Below are 26524 nucleotides of genomic sequence, written 5' to 3' on the forward strand. Positions count from 1 at the left end.
GGACTGTGTAATAGGGAGCTTAGATGTAATGAGGAGACTCTGATGTGATGAGAACACTCAGTGATGGGGGGGGTTCTGATGTGATGAGGAGTGCATTGGGGGACTCTGATGTGATGAGAGCATTCTGAGGTAGGTAGAGTCTAATGTGATGAGAGGACTCTGCTATAGGGGAACGCCAATGTGATGAGAGGACTCTGCGATGGGCGGACTCCGATGTGATCAGTGGTCTCTGTAATAAGGGAATACTGATGTGACAAGAGGGGTTATGTGATGGGGGACTTTGTGATTGGGGCACTCTGCAAAGGGGGTAGTTTGATGTGATGGGTGGACACTGTAGTGTGAGGATTATGCAGTAGGAAGAATCTGATGTGATGAGAGGACTTTGTGATGGAGGAACTCTGCAAAGTGGATACTCTGATGTTATGGGGGGACCACATATACCTGCAAGACAATCACTGCCTTGCTAAAGAAGCTGAGGGTAAAGGTGATGGATTGGCCAAGCATGCCTTCAAACTTAAACCCTATTGAGCATCTGTGGGGCATTCTCAAACAGAAGGTGGAGGAGCGCAAGGTTTCTAACATCCACCAGCTCCGTGATGTCATCATGGAGGAGTGGAAGAAGACTCCAGAGGCAACCTGTGAAGCTCTGGTGAACTCCATGCCCAAGAGGGTTAAGGCAGTGCTGGAAAATAATGGTGGCCACACAAAATATTGACACTTTGGGCCCAGTTTGGACATTTTCACTTAGGGGTGTACTCACTTTTGTTGCCAGTGGTTTAGACATTAAAGCGATTGTATACCTTTTTTTTTTTTACTTTTACCTACAGGTAAGCCTATAATAAGGCTTACCTGTAGGTAAAAAAAATATCTCCTAAACCTGTACGGTTTAGGAGACATTCCCCTCGCAATGAGCCGCTGACTGCAGCGGCGCATGCACACAGGGGATTCTCGGCTGACAGCCCGGCAAACTCCAAAGCTTGCCGGACAGAAGTCTTGCGCGCACATGCGCGGGAGTGATGACATCGTGGCTCCGGCCACTCACAGCGTCGGAGCCGCGATACCCGGAAGACACGCCGAGGGGAAATGTCAGCTCCCTTGGCGTGGACAGGGTGAGATTCCGGTGCCTCGTTCGAAGGTAAGTATCTCATAATGAGCTAGTATGCGGTGCATACTAGCTCATTATGCCTTTTCCCTTGCAGGTGTATAAAAAAAAAAAAAACCCAGCTGGTATACAACCGCTTTAATGGCTGTGTGTTGAGTTATTTTGAGGGGACAGCAAATTTACACTGTTATACAAGCTGTACACTCACTACTTTACATTGTAGCAAAGTGTCATTTCTTCAGTGTTGTCACATGAAAAGATATAATAAAATATTTACAAAAATGTGAGGGGTGTACTCACTTTTGTGGAATACTGTATATATAACTGACAACTACAGAGGATCAAAATAGCTATAGCACATGCAAACATTAGTAACAATAAGTCCATTTGAAACGGAATATGGTACTTCAATATCCTATCATGAGCCAGGTTAAAAAATCAAAACAAGGAAACATTCTGAAATAACAAGCATTGTTCAAACTATTCTTGAACAACTGGAGTTGTCTTCATGGTATTAGGAAATTGTGAGGACCTAATTTGAAAAGCAACCAAGCAATTGGGTTCTAATACAAGATCCAAATCATTCATTTTGTGCTTCACTGGGCAAACTAAATTGTGGAACACATTTGTCTGAAAATAATGAAACTGCAAACAGCGATGATAACAAGCTGGGGCACAATATACATGTGCAGGGAGAGGGATAACATTCAGTACAGCCGCCACCAGGAGACCTGAACTGTGAGACGGAGAGTGAAAAAAGAATAGGGTGTCACGTAAAATGACAAGCACTAAATAAGTTGTGCCAGCAGATATCTGACCAACACCCTGGCTCACTCATTTCAAAAATGCTATTTACCAAGGCACGGACATTTTCAGCAACACTGATTGTATCCTATATCCAACCTAATAAGAAAGAAGCCCAGTTACTGTTCCTGTTACTGTATCTTGAGAAATATGTACAATCCAGAGCAAACTATGAATAAAATATTTAAACAGCAGGAGCTTATAGAAAGGTGGTGATGCTGAAACATTGAAAAAATACTTTAGGCCTCGTTCACACTTGGGCGTTTAGCCGTGGCATTTTTCAGCCTCTTATGGACTCTTACAGGCTGCTGGATGCAAGGCCGGATGGTGCACCTGTGTCTTCTGCCTGCACAAAAATGCCAGAATTAGACTCCTAGTACACAGTAAACACCAAGCATGCATGAGGCTGAGGGCCTCATTCACACTGACACTCCAGTGTTTATTGTTTCTAAATGCGGGAGAAGTTATTTGGAAAGTATAAAGAACTTTAGGCCTCCCAGAACACTTTCCCTGTATTTAGATGTTCCTGCTTTAAAAAAAGAAGTAGGGATAACGCTTTTATGGCCATACTTCCCTGGTGGCTCTTCTGTGACATAGAACCAGCTGATGTGGCCAGATCATCTATAGCCTGCTAGCAGTTGACATGGCAGAGCTGCTCTAGGCTCTGGAAAGATCCCGCCAATTTTGTTGAGATCTACCCAGCTACTAGACTGACAGCTGGGTTCACCACTCAGCATGCAGCTGAGAGCCGGAGAAATGACTGACAGTCCCTGCTCTGCACTCTGAGCAGACCGAGAACTGAGTGAGTGGTGGTCAAGTGATTGCTCAGTTCTCAGTCCTAGAGCCAAAGTGGGACAAATGCAGCATCACATCAATGCTGAAACACAAAGGTGAGTATATATGTTCATTTTTTGCAAACCCCAAGCTTCTCCATTAACCACTTCAGCCCTGGAAGATTTAGCTGCTCAATAACCAGACCCATTTTTTACAATTTGGCACTGGGCTGCTTTAACTGGTAATTGCGCAGACATGCAATGCTGTACCCAAACGTAATTTGCGTGCTTTTTCTCCCACAAATAGAGCTTTCTTTTGATGGTATTTGATTGCCTCTGCGATTTTGATTTTTTACGATATAAACGGAAAAAAATATTTTCTACTTTTTGTTATAAAAAAAATCCAATAAACTCAATTTTAGTCATACATTTAGGCCAAAATGTATTCAGCCACATGTCTTTGGTAAAAAAAATGTCAATAAGCGTATATTTATTGGTTTGCGCGAAAGTTATAGCGTCTACAACATTTTCTGGAATTTACACAGCTTTTAGTTTATGACTGCCTATCTCATTTCTTGAGGTGCTAAAACGGTAGGGCAGTACAACCCCCCCCCCCCCCCACCCTCCAAATGACCCCATTTTGGAAAGTAGACACCCCAAGGAAATTGCTGAGAGGCATGTTGAGCCCATTGAATGCTTAATTTTTTTGTCACAAGTGACTGAAAAATGAAAAAAAAAAAAAAGAAATGACACAAAGTTGTCACTAAATGATATATTGCTCACACATGCCATGGTTATATGTGGAATTACACCCCAAAATACATTCTGCTCCTTCTCCTGAGTACGGGGATACCACACGTGTGGGACTTTTTGGGGGCCTAGCTGCGTACGGGACCCCGAAAACCAATCACTGCCTTCAGGATTTCTAAGGGCGTAAATTTTTTATTTCACTCCTCACTACCTATCACAGTTTAGAAGGCCATAAAATGCCAAGATGGTACAACCCCCACCCCCCAAATGAACCCATTTTGGAAAGTAGACACCCCAAGCTATTTGCTGAGAGGCATGTTGAATCCATGGAATATTTTATATTTTGCCACAAGTTGCGGGAAAATGACAAACTTTTTTCTTTTTTTTTGCACAAAGTTGTCTCTAAATGATATATTGCTCAAACATGCCATGAGCTATGTGGAATTGCACCCCAAAATACATTCTGTTGCTTCTCCTGAGTACGGGGATACCACATGTGTGAGACTTTTTGGGAGCCTAGCCGTGTACAGTACCCCGAAAACCAAGCACCGCCTTCAGGCTTTCTAAAGGAGTAAAACTGAGATTTTACTCCTCACTGCCTATCACAGTTTTGGAGGCCATGAAATATCCAGATAGCACAAAACCCCCCCAAATGTGTTTAGTAAGTGACAGTGATCGATTGATACTGCACTTGGGTGGGCTGGGCTGGGCGGATGGGGCTAAACGCAGTTGCTAGCAGGTATCTGGGCTGATCCCGCTAACGCTGCATTTTTGGGAACCCCAAACTATTGGGGACACTAATATAGTTCTGATCAGATCAAAGATATCGATCCATTCAGACACTATACTATTAAGGGAGGTGTCTGGTGTGTGCGTGGGTGTTAGAGCTACTAGCACTAATCTGACGCTGCCTGGGGCAACGCAGACCCTAACTGATGCTAAACTGATATTACCTGCCGGGTGATCAGGGGGTTAAACCTTTTATTAACATATGGCGGGTGCCCTGACGCTATAAAGAAATAACTAACTAACCAGCGTCACCTGTGACACTAATATGGTGATCACTGGTGACAGGGGGTGATCAAGGTGTTAAACCTTTATTGGAGGGGGCCCTAGACCTATCTAGGGCTACTACTAAGTAGACATGTGCATTCGTTTTCGTCCGAATTTCAGGTATTTTTGTTATCGTTTTAACAAACAATAATGAAAGATCAGAATCCGAAAAACAAAAGATCCGACATAAACAAATGCTTTATTTTCATTTTCACAGTTCGCTATAGATAGGAGATTCGACATGATGCTGACAATAACAATCTGTGTCCATCGATCCTGTGGTTGAATGTGCCTATTAGTCCAAGATTATTCTACATAGAGAGAAAAGATTTGACATAGAGAGAAAAGATTCGACATAGAGAGAAAAGATCGCTGCTGGAATTGGGTGGGGGAAGTAAAATAAAAATAATGATAATGATGAATGTTATTGGCTGATTTTAACCAAAGAGGAGGAGCAGTAAAATAGCTAGAACTAAGTACACACATACAGCCAACTTACTTTCACTTACGATTTGCTAGTAGAGAGATTCAACATGAACGACGAAGATTCGACAAAGCAGCGAAACATTCAACAGACACCATAAGCCTTCAATGACAGATTCAACCTTGATCAATTTGGATTTTTGGACGAATGCAATTTTTAACGAAAAGCGAAAAGAATAAAAACGAATTTCGGGAGTAACTAAATACATTTATTTTTCGGACGAAAACGAAATTCTGAAACTGTGGACATGTCTACTACTAAGTACCCTAACACTGATTATTACGACAAATGACACCAGTACAGTGATCAAAGAAAAATATGAACACTGCACTGGATGACACTGTGACAGGGAATGAAGGGGTTAACTGGGGGGGCGATCGGGGGGTGACAAGTGTGCCTATGTGTACTGTGTCAGTGTAGTGTTGATGCAACTTACTCTAAGATGTCTTCTCTCCTCTCTCTGGAACGAAAAGAGTTCGACGAGGGGAGATGACATCACTTTCCCTGCCTGTGTTTACACTTACACAGGCAGGGAAAGATTTCATTCGCCAGAACTGATCACCAGGTCCAGGCCAGAAATCATTGGCCTGTGCCTGGAGATTGATCGGTTCTGAATTGAATCCAATCGTCGCGCGCTCCCCCTAGGCGGCCGAGTGCCCGGTGTAAGGTAACGTTGTTTCACCCAGCCACGCCAACCTGCCGCAGTACAACTGCAGCAGCTGGTCCGGATCTGTTTAAAGCAGGTTTAGGCACATTTATACACATTTAGTTGTATCTACATGTTTCTACATGGGTTTACATGCATTTAGCTGTGTTTACAGTTTCTAATCGAATCCTGAATGCACAGAATTCTATTCTCTTTAGATGCAGCTAAACTGATGGTACAAATGCATTATTTCTGTGTAGTAGCATTGTATATCGCTGTATAGTTGACAGAGTTTTGCATTGATGTGAAAAGTCTTGCAGCTTTGAAAATGTAGAGTATGCCAACAAAAGTGTATTTCTAAAGTTAAAATAGTTTTTTTACTAACATAATAAACATCTTATACCCACCTGCTCTGTGCAATGGTATTGCATGATCCTCCTGTTCTGGGGTCTCCCCCGGTACTCTTGGCTCCTCCATCTGCTGCTACAGCAGGCCACTTGCTATGGGGGCAGACATGCAGGCTCATTCCTGAGACAGGCTGCGAATGTCTATTGACACAAGCAACGCAGCTTGGCCCCATCCCCCCTTCTTCACAGCATTTGATTGACAGCAGCTGGAGCCGATGGCTACCGCTGCTGCCTCAGTCCCTGTGAGTAGAGGGAGAGGGGAGAGAAGAGATGCAGCCATGCACAGCACTACATCAAGTAAGTATTTAGGGAGATGGGGGAGCAAAGCAAGCTGTAAAATGTTTACCTTAAAGTGGTTGAAACCCTCATACTGTATGCTCAGTATAACAGCCTCAGATGATACACAAATATTAAACTGATCCTCCTATATAGGTTTTACTTGTTTATCTGCAGTCTTCTCTTCCCCACACCTTTTCAAAAGGGCAGAAAAGTGGTAAAATACTTCTCAATCTGTCAAGAGCAGAAAGGAGGGGGCAGAGAGGCTGCAGTTACAGTGTATGAGAGCTGATTTGAGGAAAGGCACACACCCCCCTCCACACAGCAGAAGTACTGTGTTGTGAATAGATAAGTTCTGTGCTGAGCTCTCTCCCCCACACAAATTTTATCTGATGTGTCCAGAAAACTTCTCAGTAGTGACTCGTGCTGATAACAAAGGAAAGAAGCAGGAGCTTTGGAGAGAGATAAGTAAACACTACAGATATTTGTGCCTTGCTAAAATTTCATGACTGAGGTATACAACCACTTTAATGCAGGGGATACATTAACCACTTGCTGACCGTATCACTTAGGTATACGGCAGCTCTAACTAGTACGTGATCCAGCACTTCCAAGTTGGGGGCGTGCAGGCACACTGCACTACAGAACATATATTGGCCTAAATCGATGCAGAAATTAGAAAATTAGATTTTTTTCAATTTTTTAATTGGATGTGTATTATATCAGAAAATAAAAAATATTTTGTTTTTTTTCAAAATTGTCGATCTTTTGTTTATAGCGCAAAAAAAAAAAACTGCAGAGGTAATCAAATACCACCAAAAGAAAGCCCTATTTGTGGAAAAAAGGACGTACATTTGATTTGGGCACAGCGTTGCACGACCGTGCAACTGTTAGTCAAAGTAACGCAGTGAGCCATATCACAAAGAAACGGCCTGGTCATGAAGGGGTGTAAATCTTCCGGTGGTCAAGTGTTAAGGTAAAAAACTTTTTAGCTTTAGAACCACTTTAAATAATATACATGAACAGAGCCCTCCGATTCCTTCTTATACAGGATTTATATTAAATTGTATGGCAAGTGTACTGTCTGCCCTCACGTTGTAAAGCGTTGCGCAAACTGTTGGTACTATATAAGTCCTGTATTATAATAATAATAATAATAATAATTGCGCGAAAAAAAAAAAACAGAAGATGATGCTCAGCTTACATCTGCAACAATCTGTGTTAATGATAACAAAGAAAGGGAAGGACGGCGACATTTAATAATGTTTTTGTGGCATTATTTAAAACTGCCAAATTTTATAAAACAAAAACATTGCTTATATTTTTTTACCGGAAGTTCACTTTTTTTAATCCAGATTTGTTCTTGTTTTACTTTTTCCTGAAATATGATGGAAAGAGCCAACTGCTGGCAACAAGCCATTTAGCTGGAGGAAAATGTGCATATAGAGTTTATGTGAGTCTCTGATTAGATTTAAACTAGGGTCATGCATTAAAGCTATCTGGGGAAAATGGCAGCATTTGCCTATTTACCAGCAAATACTGTAAAACATATCCAAATAAAAGATATGGACCATTGGGCATTGCATTTAAATGTGTGACATTGAAGCAATTTGGCCAAAGCCAATAAATGAGCTGACTACTACAAACACCCTAGATAATAAAGGTAATAAAGAGAAAATATTTTAGGTTGTTTTTATTTTTATTCTGCTTTGCATATATCATAATGTGTCAGAGAAACATGGGCACTGGTAATAAATAACTGACCTGTCTGCCTTCACGGTATGTGTTGGACTGGAAGAATTACCAAGAGAAACCTGAATTAACTTGTACATTCCGCTGTGCAGCCTCGGCTCGCCTTACTTCCGTCTCTCAAAATATAGCAGGCTAAACTAAAAAAAGCTGTGTCCTAAATTAAAATTACACTTATTTATTTTGGTTGTCAATTAATATAGCATTAGACTTGGTCTGTAAAGGCAAAGCTAATACAGAATTGAACTTGATATATTGTTTTCTATATCATACAAAGGTAATAAATACAGTGCATTGAAAAAGTATTCATACCCCTTGAAATTTTCCACATTTTATCATGTTACAATCAAAAATGTAAATGTATTTTATTGGGGTTTTATGTGTTAGACCAACACAAAGTGGCACATAATTGTGAAGTGAAAACGATAAATGGTTTTCAATTTTTTTTCTTACAAATAAATATGTGAAAAGTGTGGTGTGCATCTGTATTCAGCCCCCTTTACTCTGCTATCCCTAACTAAAATCTAGTGGAATCAATTGCCTTTAGAAGTCACCTAATTAGTAAATAGAGTCCACCTGTGTGTAATTTAATCTCAGTATAAATACAGCTGTTCTGTGAAGCCCTCAGAGCCGGTTCACACGGGGTCGACTTGTCAGGTGACCTAGCCGCCTGACAAGTCGCCTCCCGTTCTGTACAATGGAACCATTCTAATCAGAGCGACGCAAGTCGCTCCGACTTAGAAGAAAGGTTCCTGAACATCTCATGGAGCACTGTTCAATCCATCATTTGAAAATGGAAAGAGTATGGCACAACTGCAAACCGACCAAGACCTGGCCATCCACCTAAACTGACAGGCCGGGCAAGGAGAGCATTAACCAAAGAAGCAGCCAAGAGGCCCGTGGTAACTCTGGAGGAGATGCTGAGATCCACAGGTCAGGTGGGAGAATCTGTCCACAGGACAACTATTATGCCCCATACACATGATCAGAAATTCTGCCAGCAGTCGGATGTAAGCTTTTGGTCAGAAATTCCGACCGTGTGTATGCTCCATTGGACTTTTGCTGGCAGAATTCCAGCCAGCAAAAGATTGAGAGCATGTTCTCTATTTTTCGTTCGGAAAAAGTTCCTATCCGAAAATGCGTTTGTCTGTATGCAATTCGAACGTGCAAAAAATCAGGCGAGCTTGGAAACAATTTGACACATGGTCGGAAGCATTGAACTTCATTTTCCTGGCTCGTTGTAGTGTTGTACATCACCGTGTTCTTGACGGTCGAAAGTTCAGAGAACTTTTGTGTGACCATGTGTATGCAAGGCAAGCTTGAGCGGAATTCCGTCAGAAAAAGCATCCAATTTTTTTCTGACAGAAATTCCGCTCGTGTGTACGTGGCATTAGTCGCGCACTCCACAAATCTGACCTTTATGGAAGAGTGGCAAGAAGAAGTCCCGAAGTCCCGTTTAAAGTTTGCAAGAAGCCATTTGGGGGGGGGGGGCACAGCACACATGTGGAAGAAGGTGCTCTGGTCAGATGAGATCAAAAGTGAACTTTTTGGCCTATAAGCAAAACGTTATGTGTGACAGAAAATTATCGCACATCACCCTGAACACACCATCCCCACCGTGAAACATGGTGGTGGCAGCACCATGTTGTGGGGATGCTTTTCTTCAGCAGGGTCAGGGAAGCTGGTCAGAGTTGATGGGAAGATGGATGGAGCCAAATACAGGGCAATCTTAGAAGAAAACCTGTTACAGTCTGCAAAAGACTTTAGACTGGGGCAGAGGTTCACCTTCCAGAAGGACAACAACCCTAAACATACAGCCAGAGCTACAATGGAATGGTTTAGATCAAAGCATATTCATGTGTTAGAATGGCCCAGTCAAAGTCTAGACCTAAATCCAATTGACAATCTGTGGCAAGACATGAAAATTGCTGTTCACTCCTCAGTCTCTCCATCCAATATGTCAGAGCTTGAGATTTTTTCCAAAGAAGAATGGGCAAAAATGTCACTCTCTAGATGTAAAAAGCTGGTAGATACATTCCCAAAAAGACTTGCAGCTGTAATTGCAGCAAAAGGGGGTTCTACAAAGTATTTAATCAGGGGGGCTGAATACAAATTCACGCCATGCTTTTTACATATTTGTAAAAGAGATTGAAAACCATTTATCGTTTTCCTTCCATTTCACAATTATGTGCCACTTTGTGTGGGTGTATCACATAAAATGCTAATAAAATACATTTACGTTTTGGTTGTAACATGAATTTCAAGGGGTATGAATACTTTTTCAAGGCACTGTACACTTAAAGCTGGATTCTATGCAGATATAAGGTAGCTCAGTCCAAATTATATCATAATGTGTATTTTTCAAGCAGTATTAAACCCAAAAGCAAACATTTGTTATATTGCAGCATATTGATTCTTAGATGTGATGGCTGTATTAGTTTTCTATTTTAGGCTTCCTTTCTTCTATTTCTATCTAGTGATCCAGTCAGGAAGTATGTTGTTTTTCAAAAGCACACGCTCTCCAGTAGAATGTATTGGTTTACATGGATGAGACAAACCACTTAACACTGGCCAGGGGTGATTAACATGATCAGCTTTTATTTATTCATGCAAAACTCATTAATGTTGTAACTGATTATAAAGTGTGGGCAAGAGTTTGGCTTCAGTTTGTTAGTGTATCTAAATCTGCTAATACATTTAACACTACCCTTCTCCCCCATCCCCAGACTGATCATGCTGCTGTCTGCTGTGCCTCCTGCTCATTCATCCAGATTTGTGTGTCACTAATACAGAAGGTGTCTTACTGGCCAGATCACCAGGTGAAAACAGAGGGGAAAAAGCCAAAGAAAAGAAAACGGATGCAGCCATCACATCTAATAATTGGTAAGCTGCAATATAATATGTTTTTGGTTTTGGGTTTAACACTGCTTTAATGCAAGCAATGTAAGTATTTAAATTTGACCAGGTATTGAGCTCTACAGTCCCAATACTGAAAAGTTCAGATTAGGAGAGGGATAAGCAGCACAAGGAGCCTGGTGTACAATGGTGATTTCAATCGCACACTGTCATGTTATCTGTCTTATGGAATCCAGTGTTAGGATTATCTTAACTGTTAGGGTTGGTGTCAATGGTTAATTTTCAGGTTTAGGTTAGGGGGTTATGTTTAAGTGTCTGGGTGTTAGCTTAATGCTTACATCTTAATTTTAGGGGGTTACCTAAGTGTTAAAGTGGATGGAAATCCTCACCTATACCCAGTGAAGTGAAAAGCACCAGATGATACACGGGGATGAAACAAATCTCCCTACATAAATGTTACTTGTATATCTGCAGTCTTCCCTTTTCTGCAATCTCTGAAAAGTGGAGATTGTGTTAGAAATCTTTCTTCCTCTTTCAACAGTGGGTGGGGAGTCTGGGCTTACACGGTGTGTGAGCTGATTGGAGGAAAAGCAACCCCCCCCCCACATAGGCAGAGGAACAAATGAACATGCAGAGCTGGTGTTATCTCATGTGTCTGAGAACTTGTCAGAAAGGACTCTGCTGATAACAGAGGAATGGAGCCCCAGAGAGAAATGTCACTCAGAGCTTTGGAGAAAGATAAGTAAACAGTACAGGTATATGTGCCTAGGCCAGATTTCATGAATGGGGTTTACAGCCACTTTAAGGTTACAGGATGGGACAGGTTGAAGCAATTGTACACATACCTGCGTCAGTTTTCTGATTTTAATTCTTTTCTCCCTGGCAGCAGCAGCAGCCTGTGAACTTCAGCCCTGTAAAACTTCTGTCATCCTTTCTCTCTAGTTGAGCCAAGACATACAATCAAGGCTGGAAATGCACACATTTTATTAACAGAAAGTGACATACTGTTTTTGAGACCAAGGAGAGGGGGAGAGTTTTCAATAAGTGACTGCTCTGGACTTCAACAAAATGGCAGCCTCCAGCAAGAAGAAACAGGAGTAGTGCTGGAGGCAATTTACTGCACACACTAATTTGGATAGCATAAGTATTAATGTGGAATGTATGTTCTTTTCTTAAAGAAAATTAATTGTTATCAAACTGTTATGGGTAAGGTACAACAGAAATGTACAGTGGAACCTGGGATTGGGAGTAATGCAGTTTACGAGTGTTTCGCAATACGAGTTTTCTTTATTAATCCTGACTCGATTTGCGAGCGTTGTCTCGCAAGACGAGTAGGATTCAAGCCTCTGGGGTGTGCGGTGCGGGGGCAACGGTGACGCTCGGAGACCTTCGGAGCCACTTGGAAACACTCAATTTCCGAGTGTTTCCCAGTGTTTCCGAGCGTCTCTGAGTGGTTTCCGAGCTTCTTCGAATGTCTCCGATGCCTCCCCATCTCTGGTCATATGTAGTACTGCATAGGCAAGGAGTGGCTGAGTATCTGAGTTTCCACTGATTCCTATGGGGAAACTCACTTTGATATACGAGTGCTTTGGATTGCAAGCATTCTTCTGGAACGGATTATGCTCGTAATCCAAGGTACTACTGTATGTGCAAGGGAGAATCTACCTGGAGCTGTTAGAGTTTTGCCCAATCAGAGCGTCCCCATATTCAGGTAGAGCAGGGAGAAATGAAAGCTGCTGCAGGCATATAGTGTCTACATTTATTTTTCTTAAGTGTGGCGGTAACCATAGGTGTAAGGCATGGGCACTCAATCTGTGGCCCTCCAGCTGTTGCAGAACTACAAGTTCCATGAGGCATTACAAGTTTCTGACAGTTACAACCATGACACCCAAAGGCGGAGTCATGATGGGAGTTGTAGTTCTGCAACAGCTGGAGTGCCACAGGTTGAGCACCCATGGTGTAAGGCAAGCATGTCCAAAGTCCGGCCCGCGTTCCAGTTCTGAATGGCCCACCTGGTTATTTGGACTCTGAATGGCCCACCTGGTTATTTGGACATATATATCTTTTGTGGCCCCCAAAGATCTCCCAGCACCGGGGCCACAAAGATATATATGCTGGCTGCCTTGGAGGGGACAGGGAGGAGGCGGGACGAGTCCCGTACACACAGGAGTATTTCCTGTTTACACGGCAGCCTCTGTAATAGGAAGTCCCAACTCCTGTGCTGCGATTGGAAGACTGATCTGTCCATCATAGGAAGCGGGACATTCTATTAAAGAGGCCTCTGAGAAAACAGGAGTTTTTCCTGTATGTAATCTTTCAGCGCTCGTCCCCCCCCCCCCCCGTCCCCTCCAAGGCTGCAGATGGATGGGCATCAATCAGGCTGCACTGATGGCAATAGTGAGTTTTCATTCCTGGCAATGGGAGGTCTGCATTCATGGCAATGGTGGGTGCTGCATTCCTGGCAATGGTGGGTGCTGCATTCATGGCAATGGTGGGTGCTGCATTCGTGGCAATGGGGGTGCTGCATTCGTGGCAATGGGGGTGCTGCATTCCTGGCATTGGGGGTGCTGCATTCCTGGCATTGGGGGTGCTGCATTCATGGCAATGGGGGTGCTGCACTGATAGCAATGGTGGGGCTGCATTCGTGGCAATGGTGGGGCTGCATTCATGGCAATGGGGGTGCTGCATTCATGGCAATGGGGGTGCTGCATTCATGGCACTTGACCGTTATTTTGCTTCACAGTTCTTTTATTAAAATTTAAGTTATTTTCCTGAAACTTCCCTCTTAAAGTGAAGGTGCGTGTTATATGCCGATACATACGGTTTATCCAAATAACACACCCAAGCTCATCTCTTTTCTCACACACAGCCACAGAGGCAAGAGAATTCTTGTTGAGCAGTGTATTAGTGCTCGAACGAATACACTTAGACCAAATTTTAATGGTTCAAAGAATGTCAGGCAAAATGGTCGACCTTCACGCATGTTCACTTCATCAATCTGGCCCTCTTTGAAAAAAGTTTGCACACCCCTGGTGTAAGGGATAGCTGAAAATTCAAGGGTTTAAGGGGTTTATTTACTAAATCAGGAGAGTAAAAAATTAGGCTCACTTCAAAATAGAAACCAATAAGTTTCCAGGTTTTATTGCCAAAGCTTAACTGAACAAGCTGAGGTTAGAAGCTGATTGGTTTCTATGCAGAAGTCAGTCTGATTTTGCACACTCCAGTAAAAAAACTTCTATGTGTGTGCTTACAGTGACCTTAGGATTTTTGATGCCTGAAGCTCCAGAACAAATTTTTAGGCACCTAAAAGTAACTTACTGCCTATCTGTATCAGTCTGCACTTTTGTACATAGTGAGAACTGCAGCAGTTCTCCAGAGTTCTGGTCATTTTGTTTCCACCCTACTTGTCTCTAAGCAAAGTGCTGAATTTGGCAATTATAAAGCTAAATATTTTGCATTTAAAACACTTACAAACACTGGTATCCAATGCCCATAAATTTGTTCATGTAATAAAAATGTAAATATACATTAAAGAGGTGGATAGTGCAAATAGGTGCTGCAAATTGGAACTTCATTTAAATTTTGGGGTAGGACTATTAAAGATATGTTGATAATTCAATCTGTCAGCAATCACCCAAATTTGGGATATTACATGGCTGGTTCTAAAATTATTCTACAAGGCACAAGAACACACAGGAGCAGTAACTCCTATAACTAAAAAAAAAACAGCAGCTGATTTAATAATAGATTTAAAATCAGATATGCAGCAAGATTACCTTAGAAATACCCTTTAGGATGGAAACAACCAGGGCTTTTTTTCAACAGGAACGTGGGGGAACGCAGTTCCGGCACCTTTGGCACTGAGTGTATGCAATAGTAAGGTGTGCTGGGGTGTGATGGAGGGGCTACAGATGCTGGTTGCTGGGGGATCTATCCTAGATGGAGGGGATCTATTTTTGCAGGGGGGTCTATTGTTGCTGGTGGGGACCTATTGTTGCTGGGGCTGGGTCTTATATTACTTGGGGGTCAGTTATTGCTGGGAGAGATCTACTGTTGAGGGATGGGTCTATTGTTGCTGGCTGCTGGAGAGTCTATTGATGCTGGCCGTGGGGAGATCTGTTGTTGCTGCTGGGGGACATTCTGTTTCAGGTGGTCCATTGTTGTGGGGGGGGTATTGTTGCTGGAGGGGGCTCTATTGTTACTAGCTACAGTGGACCTATTTTACTGCTTTTTCTGTTAACATTAACACATTCCATACAAATTACTGATCAGCACAAAATACTTGGCTCTGTATTCTCTAAAAGGGCAGTATGGGAGGTGTGTAGGGGGTGGAACCAATAAACAGTGCTCGGGGGTGGGTAGGGGCGGAGGAAAGGAGGAGTTCCTGCACCTTTTATCTGAGAAAAAAAGCCCTGGAAACAACGCAATTCAGTGTCCATCGTTGATACATTGAAAACCAAACTAGCTAAACTTCATTCATTGTTGTGCTAAAATAAACTTTCATTTTGAGTTTGTTGGCTAATGACTCACCAAGTATGGTCCTACCAGCTGACCACTAGGTAAAAAAGCCAAGTTTACTGCTGACAGTGGATAAGAATGTTCTGTGTTCAGGCTTTGCAAGTGCCAGTTTTTAGTTATTTATCTTTTTTTTTTAAGCAGCAGAGTACAAGGAACAATGGTACAGATACACATGACAACCAAACAGACTTGAGTATTGATGTGGTTGCAATGACTTACTGCCCATGGAACTTGCCATATTGTATAAAGGCTTATATAAAAGGAATGAGAAGGAATTAACAAAAATGTGTCTCTTTACATAGCCATTCGCTGCATTCCTAGATGAAACCAACAAAATTAAAAACAATTTTCATTACTTTTATTTATGTCTCTGAAATGGTCTAGCAGTGCAAAATGACATCAAAAACGGATGTGCTGTTCCGTAAATTACTTTTATCCAAAAGCTCTTTAAAGAGCAGATAAACCAGGATTAAAGCAGATTGCATTTCCCATGTAAATGCCATTATACAGAGTAAAGCTTTCTCTCTGAGATTTTGAAGGCTGTAAATACCCATAATCCACAAAACAAGCAGTAAAATAGGAAATTGTGGGAGAAGAGCACAATAAAGCACTTGGTACTTTCCGTACATGTTCATTTCAACTCAAAATTAAAGCAGCTCAGAGCCAAAATAATGTTAAACCCTAAAGAAAAACTACACGAAAGAAATACATGGGTTGCAGACGACAACCTCTTGTTATAAAGTTGCCTGGCTGTCATGCTGTCTGTAGCTTTAGTACTTTCCGAGTCCGATGTAACAATAAAGTAATAAAATATGTAACAGTACTGGTCAATATACAGCCCAACTCCTTGGGTCCCCCCCCCCACTCAGCACTTAATAGGGGGGAAAGAAATATTTTTTTCCAGGTTTCTTTGGTATGGTGACATTTTTAGTCCTTCCTCTATTGGTGTGCTATGCTGCAGAGAGCAGACACCACATGATGGCACAGCTCTCTGCAGCATCCCCCCTATGAGCCCAGGGCAGGCGTAAGATGCCTAGCCTCAAAGAAAAGGTTTGACTGATGCCAGGCGTCATTTAAACTGAAAAGGGGACTGGTGCTGTATTGGTGCAGGTGAGTACAACAGCTGAAGCTGCACACTTATATTTAATAGCTACTGGTGGTTGGATTATTTTGCTCAAACCAGATTTAGACAATAAACATTTTTATATTAACCACTTGCCTACTGGGCACTTTTACCCCTATCCTGCCCAGGCCTATTTTCAACTTTCAGCGCTGTCACACTTTGAATGACAATTGCGTGGCCATGCTACACTGTACCCATATGAAATTGTTACAATTTTTTCACACAAATAGAGCTTTCCTTTGGTGGTATTTAATCACCTCTGGGTTTTTTTATTTTTTGCTAAACAAATGAAAAAAGACTGATAGTTTTGAAAAAAAAATCAGTTTGTTATAAAATTTTGCAAACAGGTATTTTTTTTCCTTTATTGATGTGCGGCTGGTGAGGCTGCAATGATGTGCACAGATGAGGTACACTGATAGACACTGATATGATGTGTACTGATGAGGCTACACTGATAGACACTGATATGATGTGCACTGATGAGGCAGCACTGATAGATACTGATATGATTTGCAATGATGAGGCAGCACTGATAGACACTGATATGATGTGCACTGATGAGGCTACAGTGATAGACACTGATATGATGTGCACTGATGAGGCTACAGTGATAGACACTGATATGATGTGCACTGATGAGGCTACAGTGATAGACACTGATATGATGTGCACTGATGAGGCTACACTGATAGACACTGATATGATGTGCACTGATGAGGCTACACTGATAGACACTGATATGATGTGCACTGATGATGCAGCACTGATAGATACTGATATGATGTGCAATGATGAGGCAGCACTGATAGACACTGATATGATGTGCACTGATGAGGCTACAGTGATAGACACTGATATGATGTGCACTGATGAAGCTACAGTGATAGACACTGATATGATGTGCACTGATGAGGCTACACTGATAGACACTGATATGAGGTGCACTGATGAGGCAGCACTGATAGATACTGATATGATGTGCAATGATGAGGCAGCACTGATAGACACTGATATGATGTGCACTGATGAGGCAGCACTGATAGACACTGATATGATGTGCAATGATGAGGCAGCACTGATAGACACTGATATGATGTGCACTGATGAGGCTACAGTGATAGACACTGATATGATGTGCACTGATGAAGCTACAGTGATAGACACTGATATGATGTGCACTGATGAGGCTACACTGATAGACACTGATATGAGGTGCACTGATGAGGCAGCACTGATAGATACTGATATGATGTGCAATGATGAGGCAGCACTGATAGACACTGATATGATGTGCACTGATGAGGCTACACTGATAGACACTGATATGATGTGCACTGATGAGGCAGCACTGATAGATACTGATATGATGTGCAATGATGAGGCAGCACTGATAGACACTGATATGATGTGCACTGATGAGGCAGCACTGATAGCCACTGATATGATGTGCACTGGTGAGGTTACACTGATAGACACTGATAGGCTGCACTTATGAGGCTACACTGATGGGCACTGATAGGCAGCACTAATGGGCACTAATAGGTGACACAGATGGGCACTGATAGGTGACACTAATGAGGAGGCGCTGGTGGGTAGCACGATCATGGAAGGATGTCCATGGACGCCCTCCCATGTAAGTCCATGCTGTACCCGTCTTTCGGGAACTGGTCAAATCACTCCACCACATGTGCTGAAGCCAAATAGTGGTATTCTGTGATGTCCTAAAGAGGCCCTGAGAACTGCTTGAGCTCTCACTAAAGTCACCAAAATCAATTCCAAACATCAGGCTGTGATTGAAGAAGTGAATTTACTACATCTGGCTAATTCAGAATAATGCATTATTGTGGGGCTGATATAATGGGGTTTATTGACAAACAAGCTCTTCAATTTGCACGGGATTTTTTCCTTAGCCTAGTGAACATGGCGGAAATGCACTTTGCAAATAATATCTAATCAAGTGAAAGGAAAATAGAAATAAAAATAAACCAGTACTTTTGTTTGCACATGGTTGGATTGCACAAGTCAGCAGAGCATTGACTTGTTCACTAAGCTAAAAGAAAATTCCCTTGCAAAGTGCATAACCTATTTGCCTTTAGTACATCAACCCAAATATAACAAAATTTGTCAAAAGTCATTGTAGTCATTTATCTACTGAGCCTCTAGTGGTTAATCTACAAATCACTATATTGATGCGCCCCTTTACCATGTGTTATTGCAACCCACAGTAACACAAGGCACTTCATTTAGAATGGCACCCCAACCTATAGTATAGCAGGTTCCGACAGCCCCACATTGCAGCACACCACTACACACATAACAAAATAGGTGCAGGTCTGGATTTTGTTCCATTGCTGTTTGTTGGCAACCATTTCAAGCTAGTGGGCTTCCCTGACACAACACACAAAATGCCACATTATTGGCATGTGGTAATTCACGATGAAATAGTGAAGTAGAACTAAATGCACATTTTTTTCATTTTGGATAAGGGAGGGTTACAGCCCCGGTCAATTTTTTTTTGCCATCTGTATCCCATTGGTGAGATTTTCCTTCACTTTCTGTCCCATAGCCAAAACAGGAAGTGAAAGGAAAGTGATTGTCACCAGGGTCACCAGAACTAGTGTCTTCATTGGAAGATTTCTGTTATGCAGAAAACCCAAAATTTGGAATTTTCTTCTGCTACTACTACTTCTAATTTTCTTTTACTTTTGGTGATAATGTTAAACAGGCAAATAAAAAGGATGACTCTCCATAACGGAGGCACAAACAGCAATAAAAATTGACTTCTCCCTCTCCAACGCTATCCAAAACTAAAAAAAATTTGTCTTTAGTTATACTTAAATGCTAATGCAAAAACTAATGATGAACAAAAAAAAAAAAAAATGCCCTTCTGAAAATGCACTTCATCTTTAAAAAAACAATCTGATCATTCATTATTTCCTAAACATAGCACAGATTTGTGATCCAAAACAATTTCTTATGACTCATACCCATGATGGAGTCCCTGCGGAAAACATCTCTGTCAAAGATATAGAAGGATAGATGTCTGAAGTTTCGTGGAATTTCACAATAGAAGTCTTCTCCGTAGAAAGGGCTGTAAAGAGGAAAAAAAAAAAAAAAAGGCAGATTAGCAAAATGAATATTCGTGTTTGTTTATATACAGTATGTCCCTTACAGGGTAATCAAAAGACGAACATTTCCATTTTTTACATTTGTCTTTGTAGGATTAAACATGAATATATAAGAAAAGCAAATTAAGTAAAGACACAAATGTCAATACATGTGATGTAACATAAGCAGCTGCAAATTTATATTGTACAATAATGATAAGGCATCCAAAAAGCAAAACTCAGATAAAGTAGCAGATAAGGAGAAAAAAGTAATGCAAGAGACACTAAAGAGGAAAACAATATATTTTTAGCATAACAGGTTACTTATTCTATTTCACATAGTCAAATCAGACTGATTTGTGATCTATCCTGTGCAATCAGACTTGTCTGATTTAGAAGATTAAATTGTTATTAAACCCCCAAAAACAAAACAGTTTTAGATTGCAGTTTACTAATCCTTAAAGCCCAACCATGGGTAATTTTTTTTTATCCTATACAGTGGGGCTGTGCCCCCACTGCTTTGGTTAAAGTGGTTACAGTAAACCCCTTACAGGCCACTTTTTGCTACAGGTAAGCATGAAATAAAGCTTACCTGTAGCTACCCCGGATATCTCCCAAACCTGCATTGTTTAGGAGATATCCCCTGTATCAGCATGTGCCCACGTCACCGCCACATGCGCACACATTCGTGCCGTTGCTTCAGCTAGTGTTCTGTTACCGGCGGCTCCCGCGCCTGCTCATCACGACTCCGGCCAATCACAGCGCCGGAGCCCGCGATACCCGGAAGTAACTCCAGGAGTGCGGTGTCCAAACAGAGCGCGCTCCCAGAACCACGCTGTAGCCATCATTCTGCTATAGCACGATCGGCAAGTGGTTAAAGTAATTGTATAAGATAGTGTCCTTCAAATTGAAAATTTGATTTGGAGATCACTGCTATATACAGTAACAATACTGTAGGCAAAGAAAATATATATCAATTATTGTGAGCATAACACTGGTAAATGACTTACAGAAAGAGCAATGAAAAGCTCAAATCCAGCCACTCTAAAATCAGAGGACAAACAAGACAAAACAACCGATTTACCTAAAGCCTTACCTGTGGTGGCATTCTTTGATCTCATCTGCTCAATTGTAACACTAGATTTGTCTTTCATTTACAGAAGAGTGACATAACAAACAAGACATACATTTCTTAATGTGAAGCTTAAATGACATCTAAAACAGTGGTCATCAACCCTGTCCTCAGGGCCCACTAACAGGCCAGGTTTTATGTATTACTATTTAATGACCAAAACCTAGTCAAACCCGTCCAGCAACCAACCAAACCTGAAACGTTCACCCAAGGACACTGCACTGAAATTTCCAACTGACCCTACACTTAAGCCTCGTACACACGATCAGATTTTCAGACGACCGTTCGTCCGTTTTTTGTTGCATGCTAGTCTCATGTCGAAACTGAAGAGGTTACCCACCATACGAAAATTCTCGTACGACAGAATACGTCAGAGGTAATGAGGCGTAATGTGACGTAATGTGTTGAATAGCTTTGTATGTATTCTTTTGTTTCTAAGCATGACTAGTCTTGCTCCTACGATTTCTTTCGTACAAAAAAATGTACTGAACGAAAATCGGACATTGTGTTCACATACGACAAAAATTTTATAGTCTGCACATCCAGCTTTTGTCGGGCGAAAAACCAGAATCGGCTGTCGAAAGCACCATACTAACGATCCAAAAATCGGCAGATCGTTCGTCGGATGAAATTTTACTTCGGATTTTCGTATTGTGTGTACGGGCCTTTAGCTGGCAGCTTGTATGTTACCCTGCAGTGTTCACTGACCACATTTTTACACACTGTTTCCTAGGCCCCATTCTACTCACACACAGCTATAGCAAACCACTTCCTTACAATGCACAGTCCTGTGTATAAACCATACAACACTCATGTGACAAACAGATACAAAAGCAGCTAATGATAGAAATGTTCAGTCACACTGCTCAAGTCTTCAGTCCCAATAGGGCTTGCTTTTAGAGGTCATATAGGCACTGAACTGCTTCTTTTCCTCCGCACACATATGTACCCATGCGATGTAGACATTTGTGCTTTCTCTCCAACCCCTAACAATAAATGACAGGATTTCCTTTTTTCCTATTTTAAATTAGGGTTCATCTACATGGACACAGAGACGTATACAGCGTGCGTGCAAAAGATGTACGGTTATGCTTCGGGAACGTTTGCTAGTCATTGGAGAAGCAACAGCTATATGGGGTCACCTGCTCATCATGCAGCGATGTACAGCTCTTGTGTGCTGTATGGGCTTCTAGCCAATGTGAATGAGCCCTAAAGCAGCCCTGATCTGGTTAGTATGTTGGTTAAGGGCCCGTTCTCACTTATATTTGCAAAATTGCAGTGTGAATGGTAACACACACATGTAGCTGGGAATTTGCCCTTTTAATTTCCCCTTTAAAAATTCACTTAAAGTATAACTAATGGCAAAACTTTTTTTTTTTTACCACTTCTCGTCCAACAACGTCATATGACGTTGTCAAGTTTGAGTGGGGATACCTGTAAAAACAATCAAGATGAACAGCCGCTGTGATTGTTCTTACAGTGCAAGGAATCGCCGTCTCTAAAAGAAAATATCTGAATGATGCCTGTAGCTGCAGACATCATTCAGATATCTTCTTTTAGAGACGGCGATTCCCTGCACCATAAGAATGATCATATCCGCTGTTCAGCTTGATCATTCTTACAGGCAGCAGGAGGGGACGCCCCCCTATCGCCGCCCTCCCGTGCTTCTCCAGGCTCGCCCGTATGATCAGCGATAGGGGGAAGGAATCGGTCCATGCCGGAAGTTTACCATAGAGAATCTAACGGGCCAGATGGCCCCCGGACATCTCTATGATCTTTCAAAGGCCAGGCATGATGTTATGACGTCCCGCCCAGCCTTTGCATTAGAAAAAATGCCGCCTCCTCGGCTGGGAAGCCAGGATCGTTTTGGTTTTTTTTCCAGGCTTCCCAGCCTAGAGGTGAGATGTTGGGACTTATTGACCCCATATCTCACTGTAAAGAGGACCTGTCAGACACTATTCCTATTACAAGGGATGTTTACATTCCTTGTAATAGGAATAAAAGTGATAAAAAAAAAAAAGGAAAAAATGTAAAGCGTCCCCTGTCCCTGCGCGCAGAAGCAAACGCATACATAATTTGCACCCACATATGTAAACAACGTTCAAATCACATATTTGAGGTATCGCCGCAAACTTTAGAGCAAGAGCAATAATTCCAGCACTGGACCTCCTCTGTAACTCTAAACAGATAACCTGTAAAAAAAATTATAGTGTCGCCTATGTGGAGTTTTAAGTATCGAAGTATGGCGCCATTCCACGAGTGTGCTCATTTTCAAAGAGTGACATGTTAGGTATCTATTTACTTGGCGTAACATCATCTTTCACATTATGCAAAAAATTGGGCTAACTTTACTGTTTTTTTTTTATTTTTTTGTAGGAAAGCCCAAAAAAACGCGTTTGAAAAATTACTGCATAAATACGAGATAAAAAGTTGCAATGACCACCATTTTATTCCCTAGGGCCCCTCTAAAAAAACATATATGATGTTTGGGGATTGTGAGTAATTTTCTAGCAAAAAAATTATGATTTTTACATGAAGGGGGGAAGTGTCAGAATTAGCCTGGGTAGCAAGTGGTTAATTTTACTTTTTTGTCTGTTTGTTTTTGAGTTGCCACCAGAACATGAATAGAGGGGAATCCTTCTAATGGAGATTCTTGTTTCTATAAAAAATGTCTAATGCCGCAAACACACGGTCAGACTTTCTGACGTAAAATGTGCGATCGGAGCTTGTTGTCGGAAATTCCGACCGTGTGTAGGCTCCATCGAACAGTTTCCATTGGAATGTCCATCGCACAAAATTTGAGATCTGGTTCTCAAATTTTCCGACAACAAAATCCATTCGCACAAATTCCGATCATGTGTACACAATTCCGACGTACAAAGTGCCACGCATGCTCGGAATTAAGCAGAAGAGCCGCACTGGCTATTGAACTTCATTTTTCTCGTGTTGTACGTCACCGCGTTCTTGACGTTCGGAAATTCCGACAACTTTGTGTGACTGTGTGTATGCAAGACAAATTTGAGCCAACATCCGTCGGAAAAAATCCATGGATTTTGTTGTCAGAATGTCCGATCAATGTCCCATCGTGTGTACGGGGCATAAGAGGGAATTTCCTGAACCTTGAAAGATATCCTCTCACTTCCTGTTGAGTCTACAGGGCAGGAAGTGAAGGGAAATCTCCCTAATGAGACACAGATAGTGAAAAAACCCTGACAGCAGTTTTAACCTTCCCCTACTCAATCCAAATAAAAACCAAAAGTCTTGGCTTTATGTTAACTGCAGTGTATAATTATGGAGAAATGTTATGAAAAGATTAGGATTTCTATGTGAAATGCATTTTATGCAGTAAAATTCACACGTTTTACTTAATCTGGTTCTAAAGGCAAGACATTTTTATTATCTGAATGCATTTTTTACAGTAAGGTAAAAAATGTCATAGTAGTTGTATCGCTCCCACACATCCTTATATACTTACCTCAGTCAAATCTTGATCCAGCATTGTGCCTGTCTGCATGTGCACCCTTCTCGCAGGACACAGAAGCAGCAGCGGGAACCTTTGGCTCCTGCTGCTGTCTGTCAAAACCTGTGAGGAGGGGGTGGGGGGTAAGGCCAGGCCACGCTGTGTCTATCCATGGATGCACACAGCAGGGCTTGGGAGCATGCCTGCACGTGTGCCTCCAAAGTAAGCTGCTTGCTATGGTGGCACACACAGAAAAGAAGGCAGCCAAGAGTGGCTGTGGGGGACACCAAGGAGTTTAGGGCAGCTCTGTGCAAAACCATTGCACAGAGCAGGTAAGTATACCAGGTTTATTAGGAAAAAAGAATTGAAGCCTTTAAAACCGCTTTTAAATATGTTTAGTTGTTTTACTTCAAATATTTGATAATCATGTGGGCCATCTAAGGGCACCTTCACACCTTTGCTTACACGTTGCAATGTGGTTGGTTACACATACTTGTAGATGTGAACAGGTGTTTATAGTTGCCTTCGAAAGAACACTGAACAGCAGATCACATGTTTGGATAGGAAAGAATTGGAGTTCCACATCATGTGTTTTTCTGCAGTAAAGACGAACAATGTGAATAGGCACTAATGTAACGTGTAGGAAAATAACATTTAGGTTGAATACACTTAGGATACGTATTGAATTCTTCTGGCACACAATTTATCAATAATCCCTGAATTCCTACCTAAGGCCCCTTTCACATGGCGGGTCCAATCAGGCAGACCTGATCAGACAGTCTATCCACCCCTTTGGACAGGTGGGTGTATACGAACTTGTGTCGGTTTACACCCGCCTGTCTCGGGTCCAATCCAGTCAGCCAAAAAAAAAAAAAAAAAACAGAATGGGATTTGTCCTCTTCTGTTTAGTGGGAGCCGATTATAAAAGCACAGCGTTGGGTGTAAATGCACAGCGGAGTCCGCTTACATCGTCCGCCCATAAAGCAGAGTGGCTGTCTTCGTGTCCGCTCTGAAGAAACTGAACAGACACTCCGTCTGCTCTGATCAGCAGGGAATCTGTGAGCTGTTCCCCTGCTGATTGAAATGGAGTCTGCTCCGTCTGAAAGGGACATAAGTTAGTGGTCACATAACAGGCTAGGTCTGGAGTCTTCTTTTTTGGCCTGCAGTAAGTGAGGGTCCTTCTTCAGGTGCCGATGCATAATCCATTGGTTACTGACTTTTGCCATGGCTGGGTCCTCACAGAATCCTAGGGGTCCCCACAGAGTCATGAGGACTTGTAGCTTTGTCACGACATCTAGACGCAAGGTATAGCTCCAAGATTGTCAGTTGACCTGACTTTATTGGCAGATCACCAGTATCTACTACTGGAGGAGGCAGTGCACAGGGTCACGTGATGCTGGACTTAAGTAAGTAAAAATGACTGGGTGGGACTGGGGTTCAGGGCTTTAAAGGAAAACTCCAAGAAAACAACTCCATACACAGTTGACACTGTTTTATCTCACAAAGGAAAGTTATTTGGGGACAGATGGTGATTGATGTTATGACAACAGATTAACTTTCCTTTTTTATATTGAATGGAGTTCCTGTTGGAAAAGCCAGCAAAGTGTATTCACTCACTGTCAACTAATAATGATACCTAATGAAATCAGAAAAGCACATTGCTCCTATGAAAATATATGCATTCTGCAAAAGACAAAGCAGTGTTTTTGAAATTGACAAATATGCCACAAAATTACAAGGGGAGGTATAATCTCGTGAATAGTACCATCATCCTGAGTATGAATAGAGCCAAAAATGAAGTTGAAAGAGAAGCAAAAAGCAGGGACTTCTCCAACAGAGTCCTGCCTCTTTCAGGAAAAAAAAGGACTGTTGCGGTACCATAAGAAAAAAGACTTGTTTTTATTAAAAAATATAAATTTATTCCATAATAATAATAAAAGTCCTACAAGGGACATATATTATACAAAATCAACATTTTTTACATACACAAACAATAATGGTTATTTACAGCATTGTTGACACTCTATTGGTATAGCTAATGCCCACACAGATGCATAAGCAAGAGTTGACTAATGTAATACTTGCAGACGTGACCTCTACAGTTTCGCGTCACAGCCACTTCTTCAGGAGGGCTCTGATAGTATATAGTCTATGAAAGGGAGAAAACAGTACAGTATCAACATGACAGGTAACAATATATAAATGATTGTCAAAGAGAGTATACAGATTTAATGTTGGAGAGCATACTTAGATTTAAAGATTGCACTCACCAAGCTGTAACCAC

At 41.7% G+C, this 26524-nt stretch overlaps 1 protein-coding gene across 2 annotated transcripts in view; it reads right to left on the minus strand.

Annotated features, from left to right (window-relative positions):
• Positions 1–26524, minus strand: part of RASA3 (RAS p21 protein activator 3) — a 299770-nt gene that overhangs the window by 147065 nt on the left and 126181 nt on the right. For both annotated transcript variants that reach the window (XM_073614731.1, XM_073614730.1), the window contains exon 3: positions 19529–19632. In XM_073614731.1, coding sequence (XP_073470832.1) covers positions 19529–19632 — 104 coding nt within the window. The remainder of the gene's footprint in view (positions 1–19528; positions 19633–26524) is intronic.

Source organism: Aquarana catesbeiana, linkage group LG02 (genome assembly GCF_042186555.1).
Source record: "Aquarana catesbeiana isolate 2022-GZ linkage group LG02, ASM4218655v1, whole genome shotgun sequence".
NCBI classification, from domain to species: Eukaryota; Metazoa; Chordata; class Amphibia; order Anura; family Ranidae; genus Aquarana; species Aquarana catesbeiana.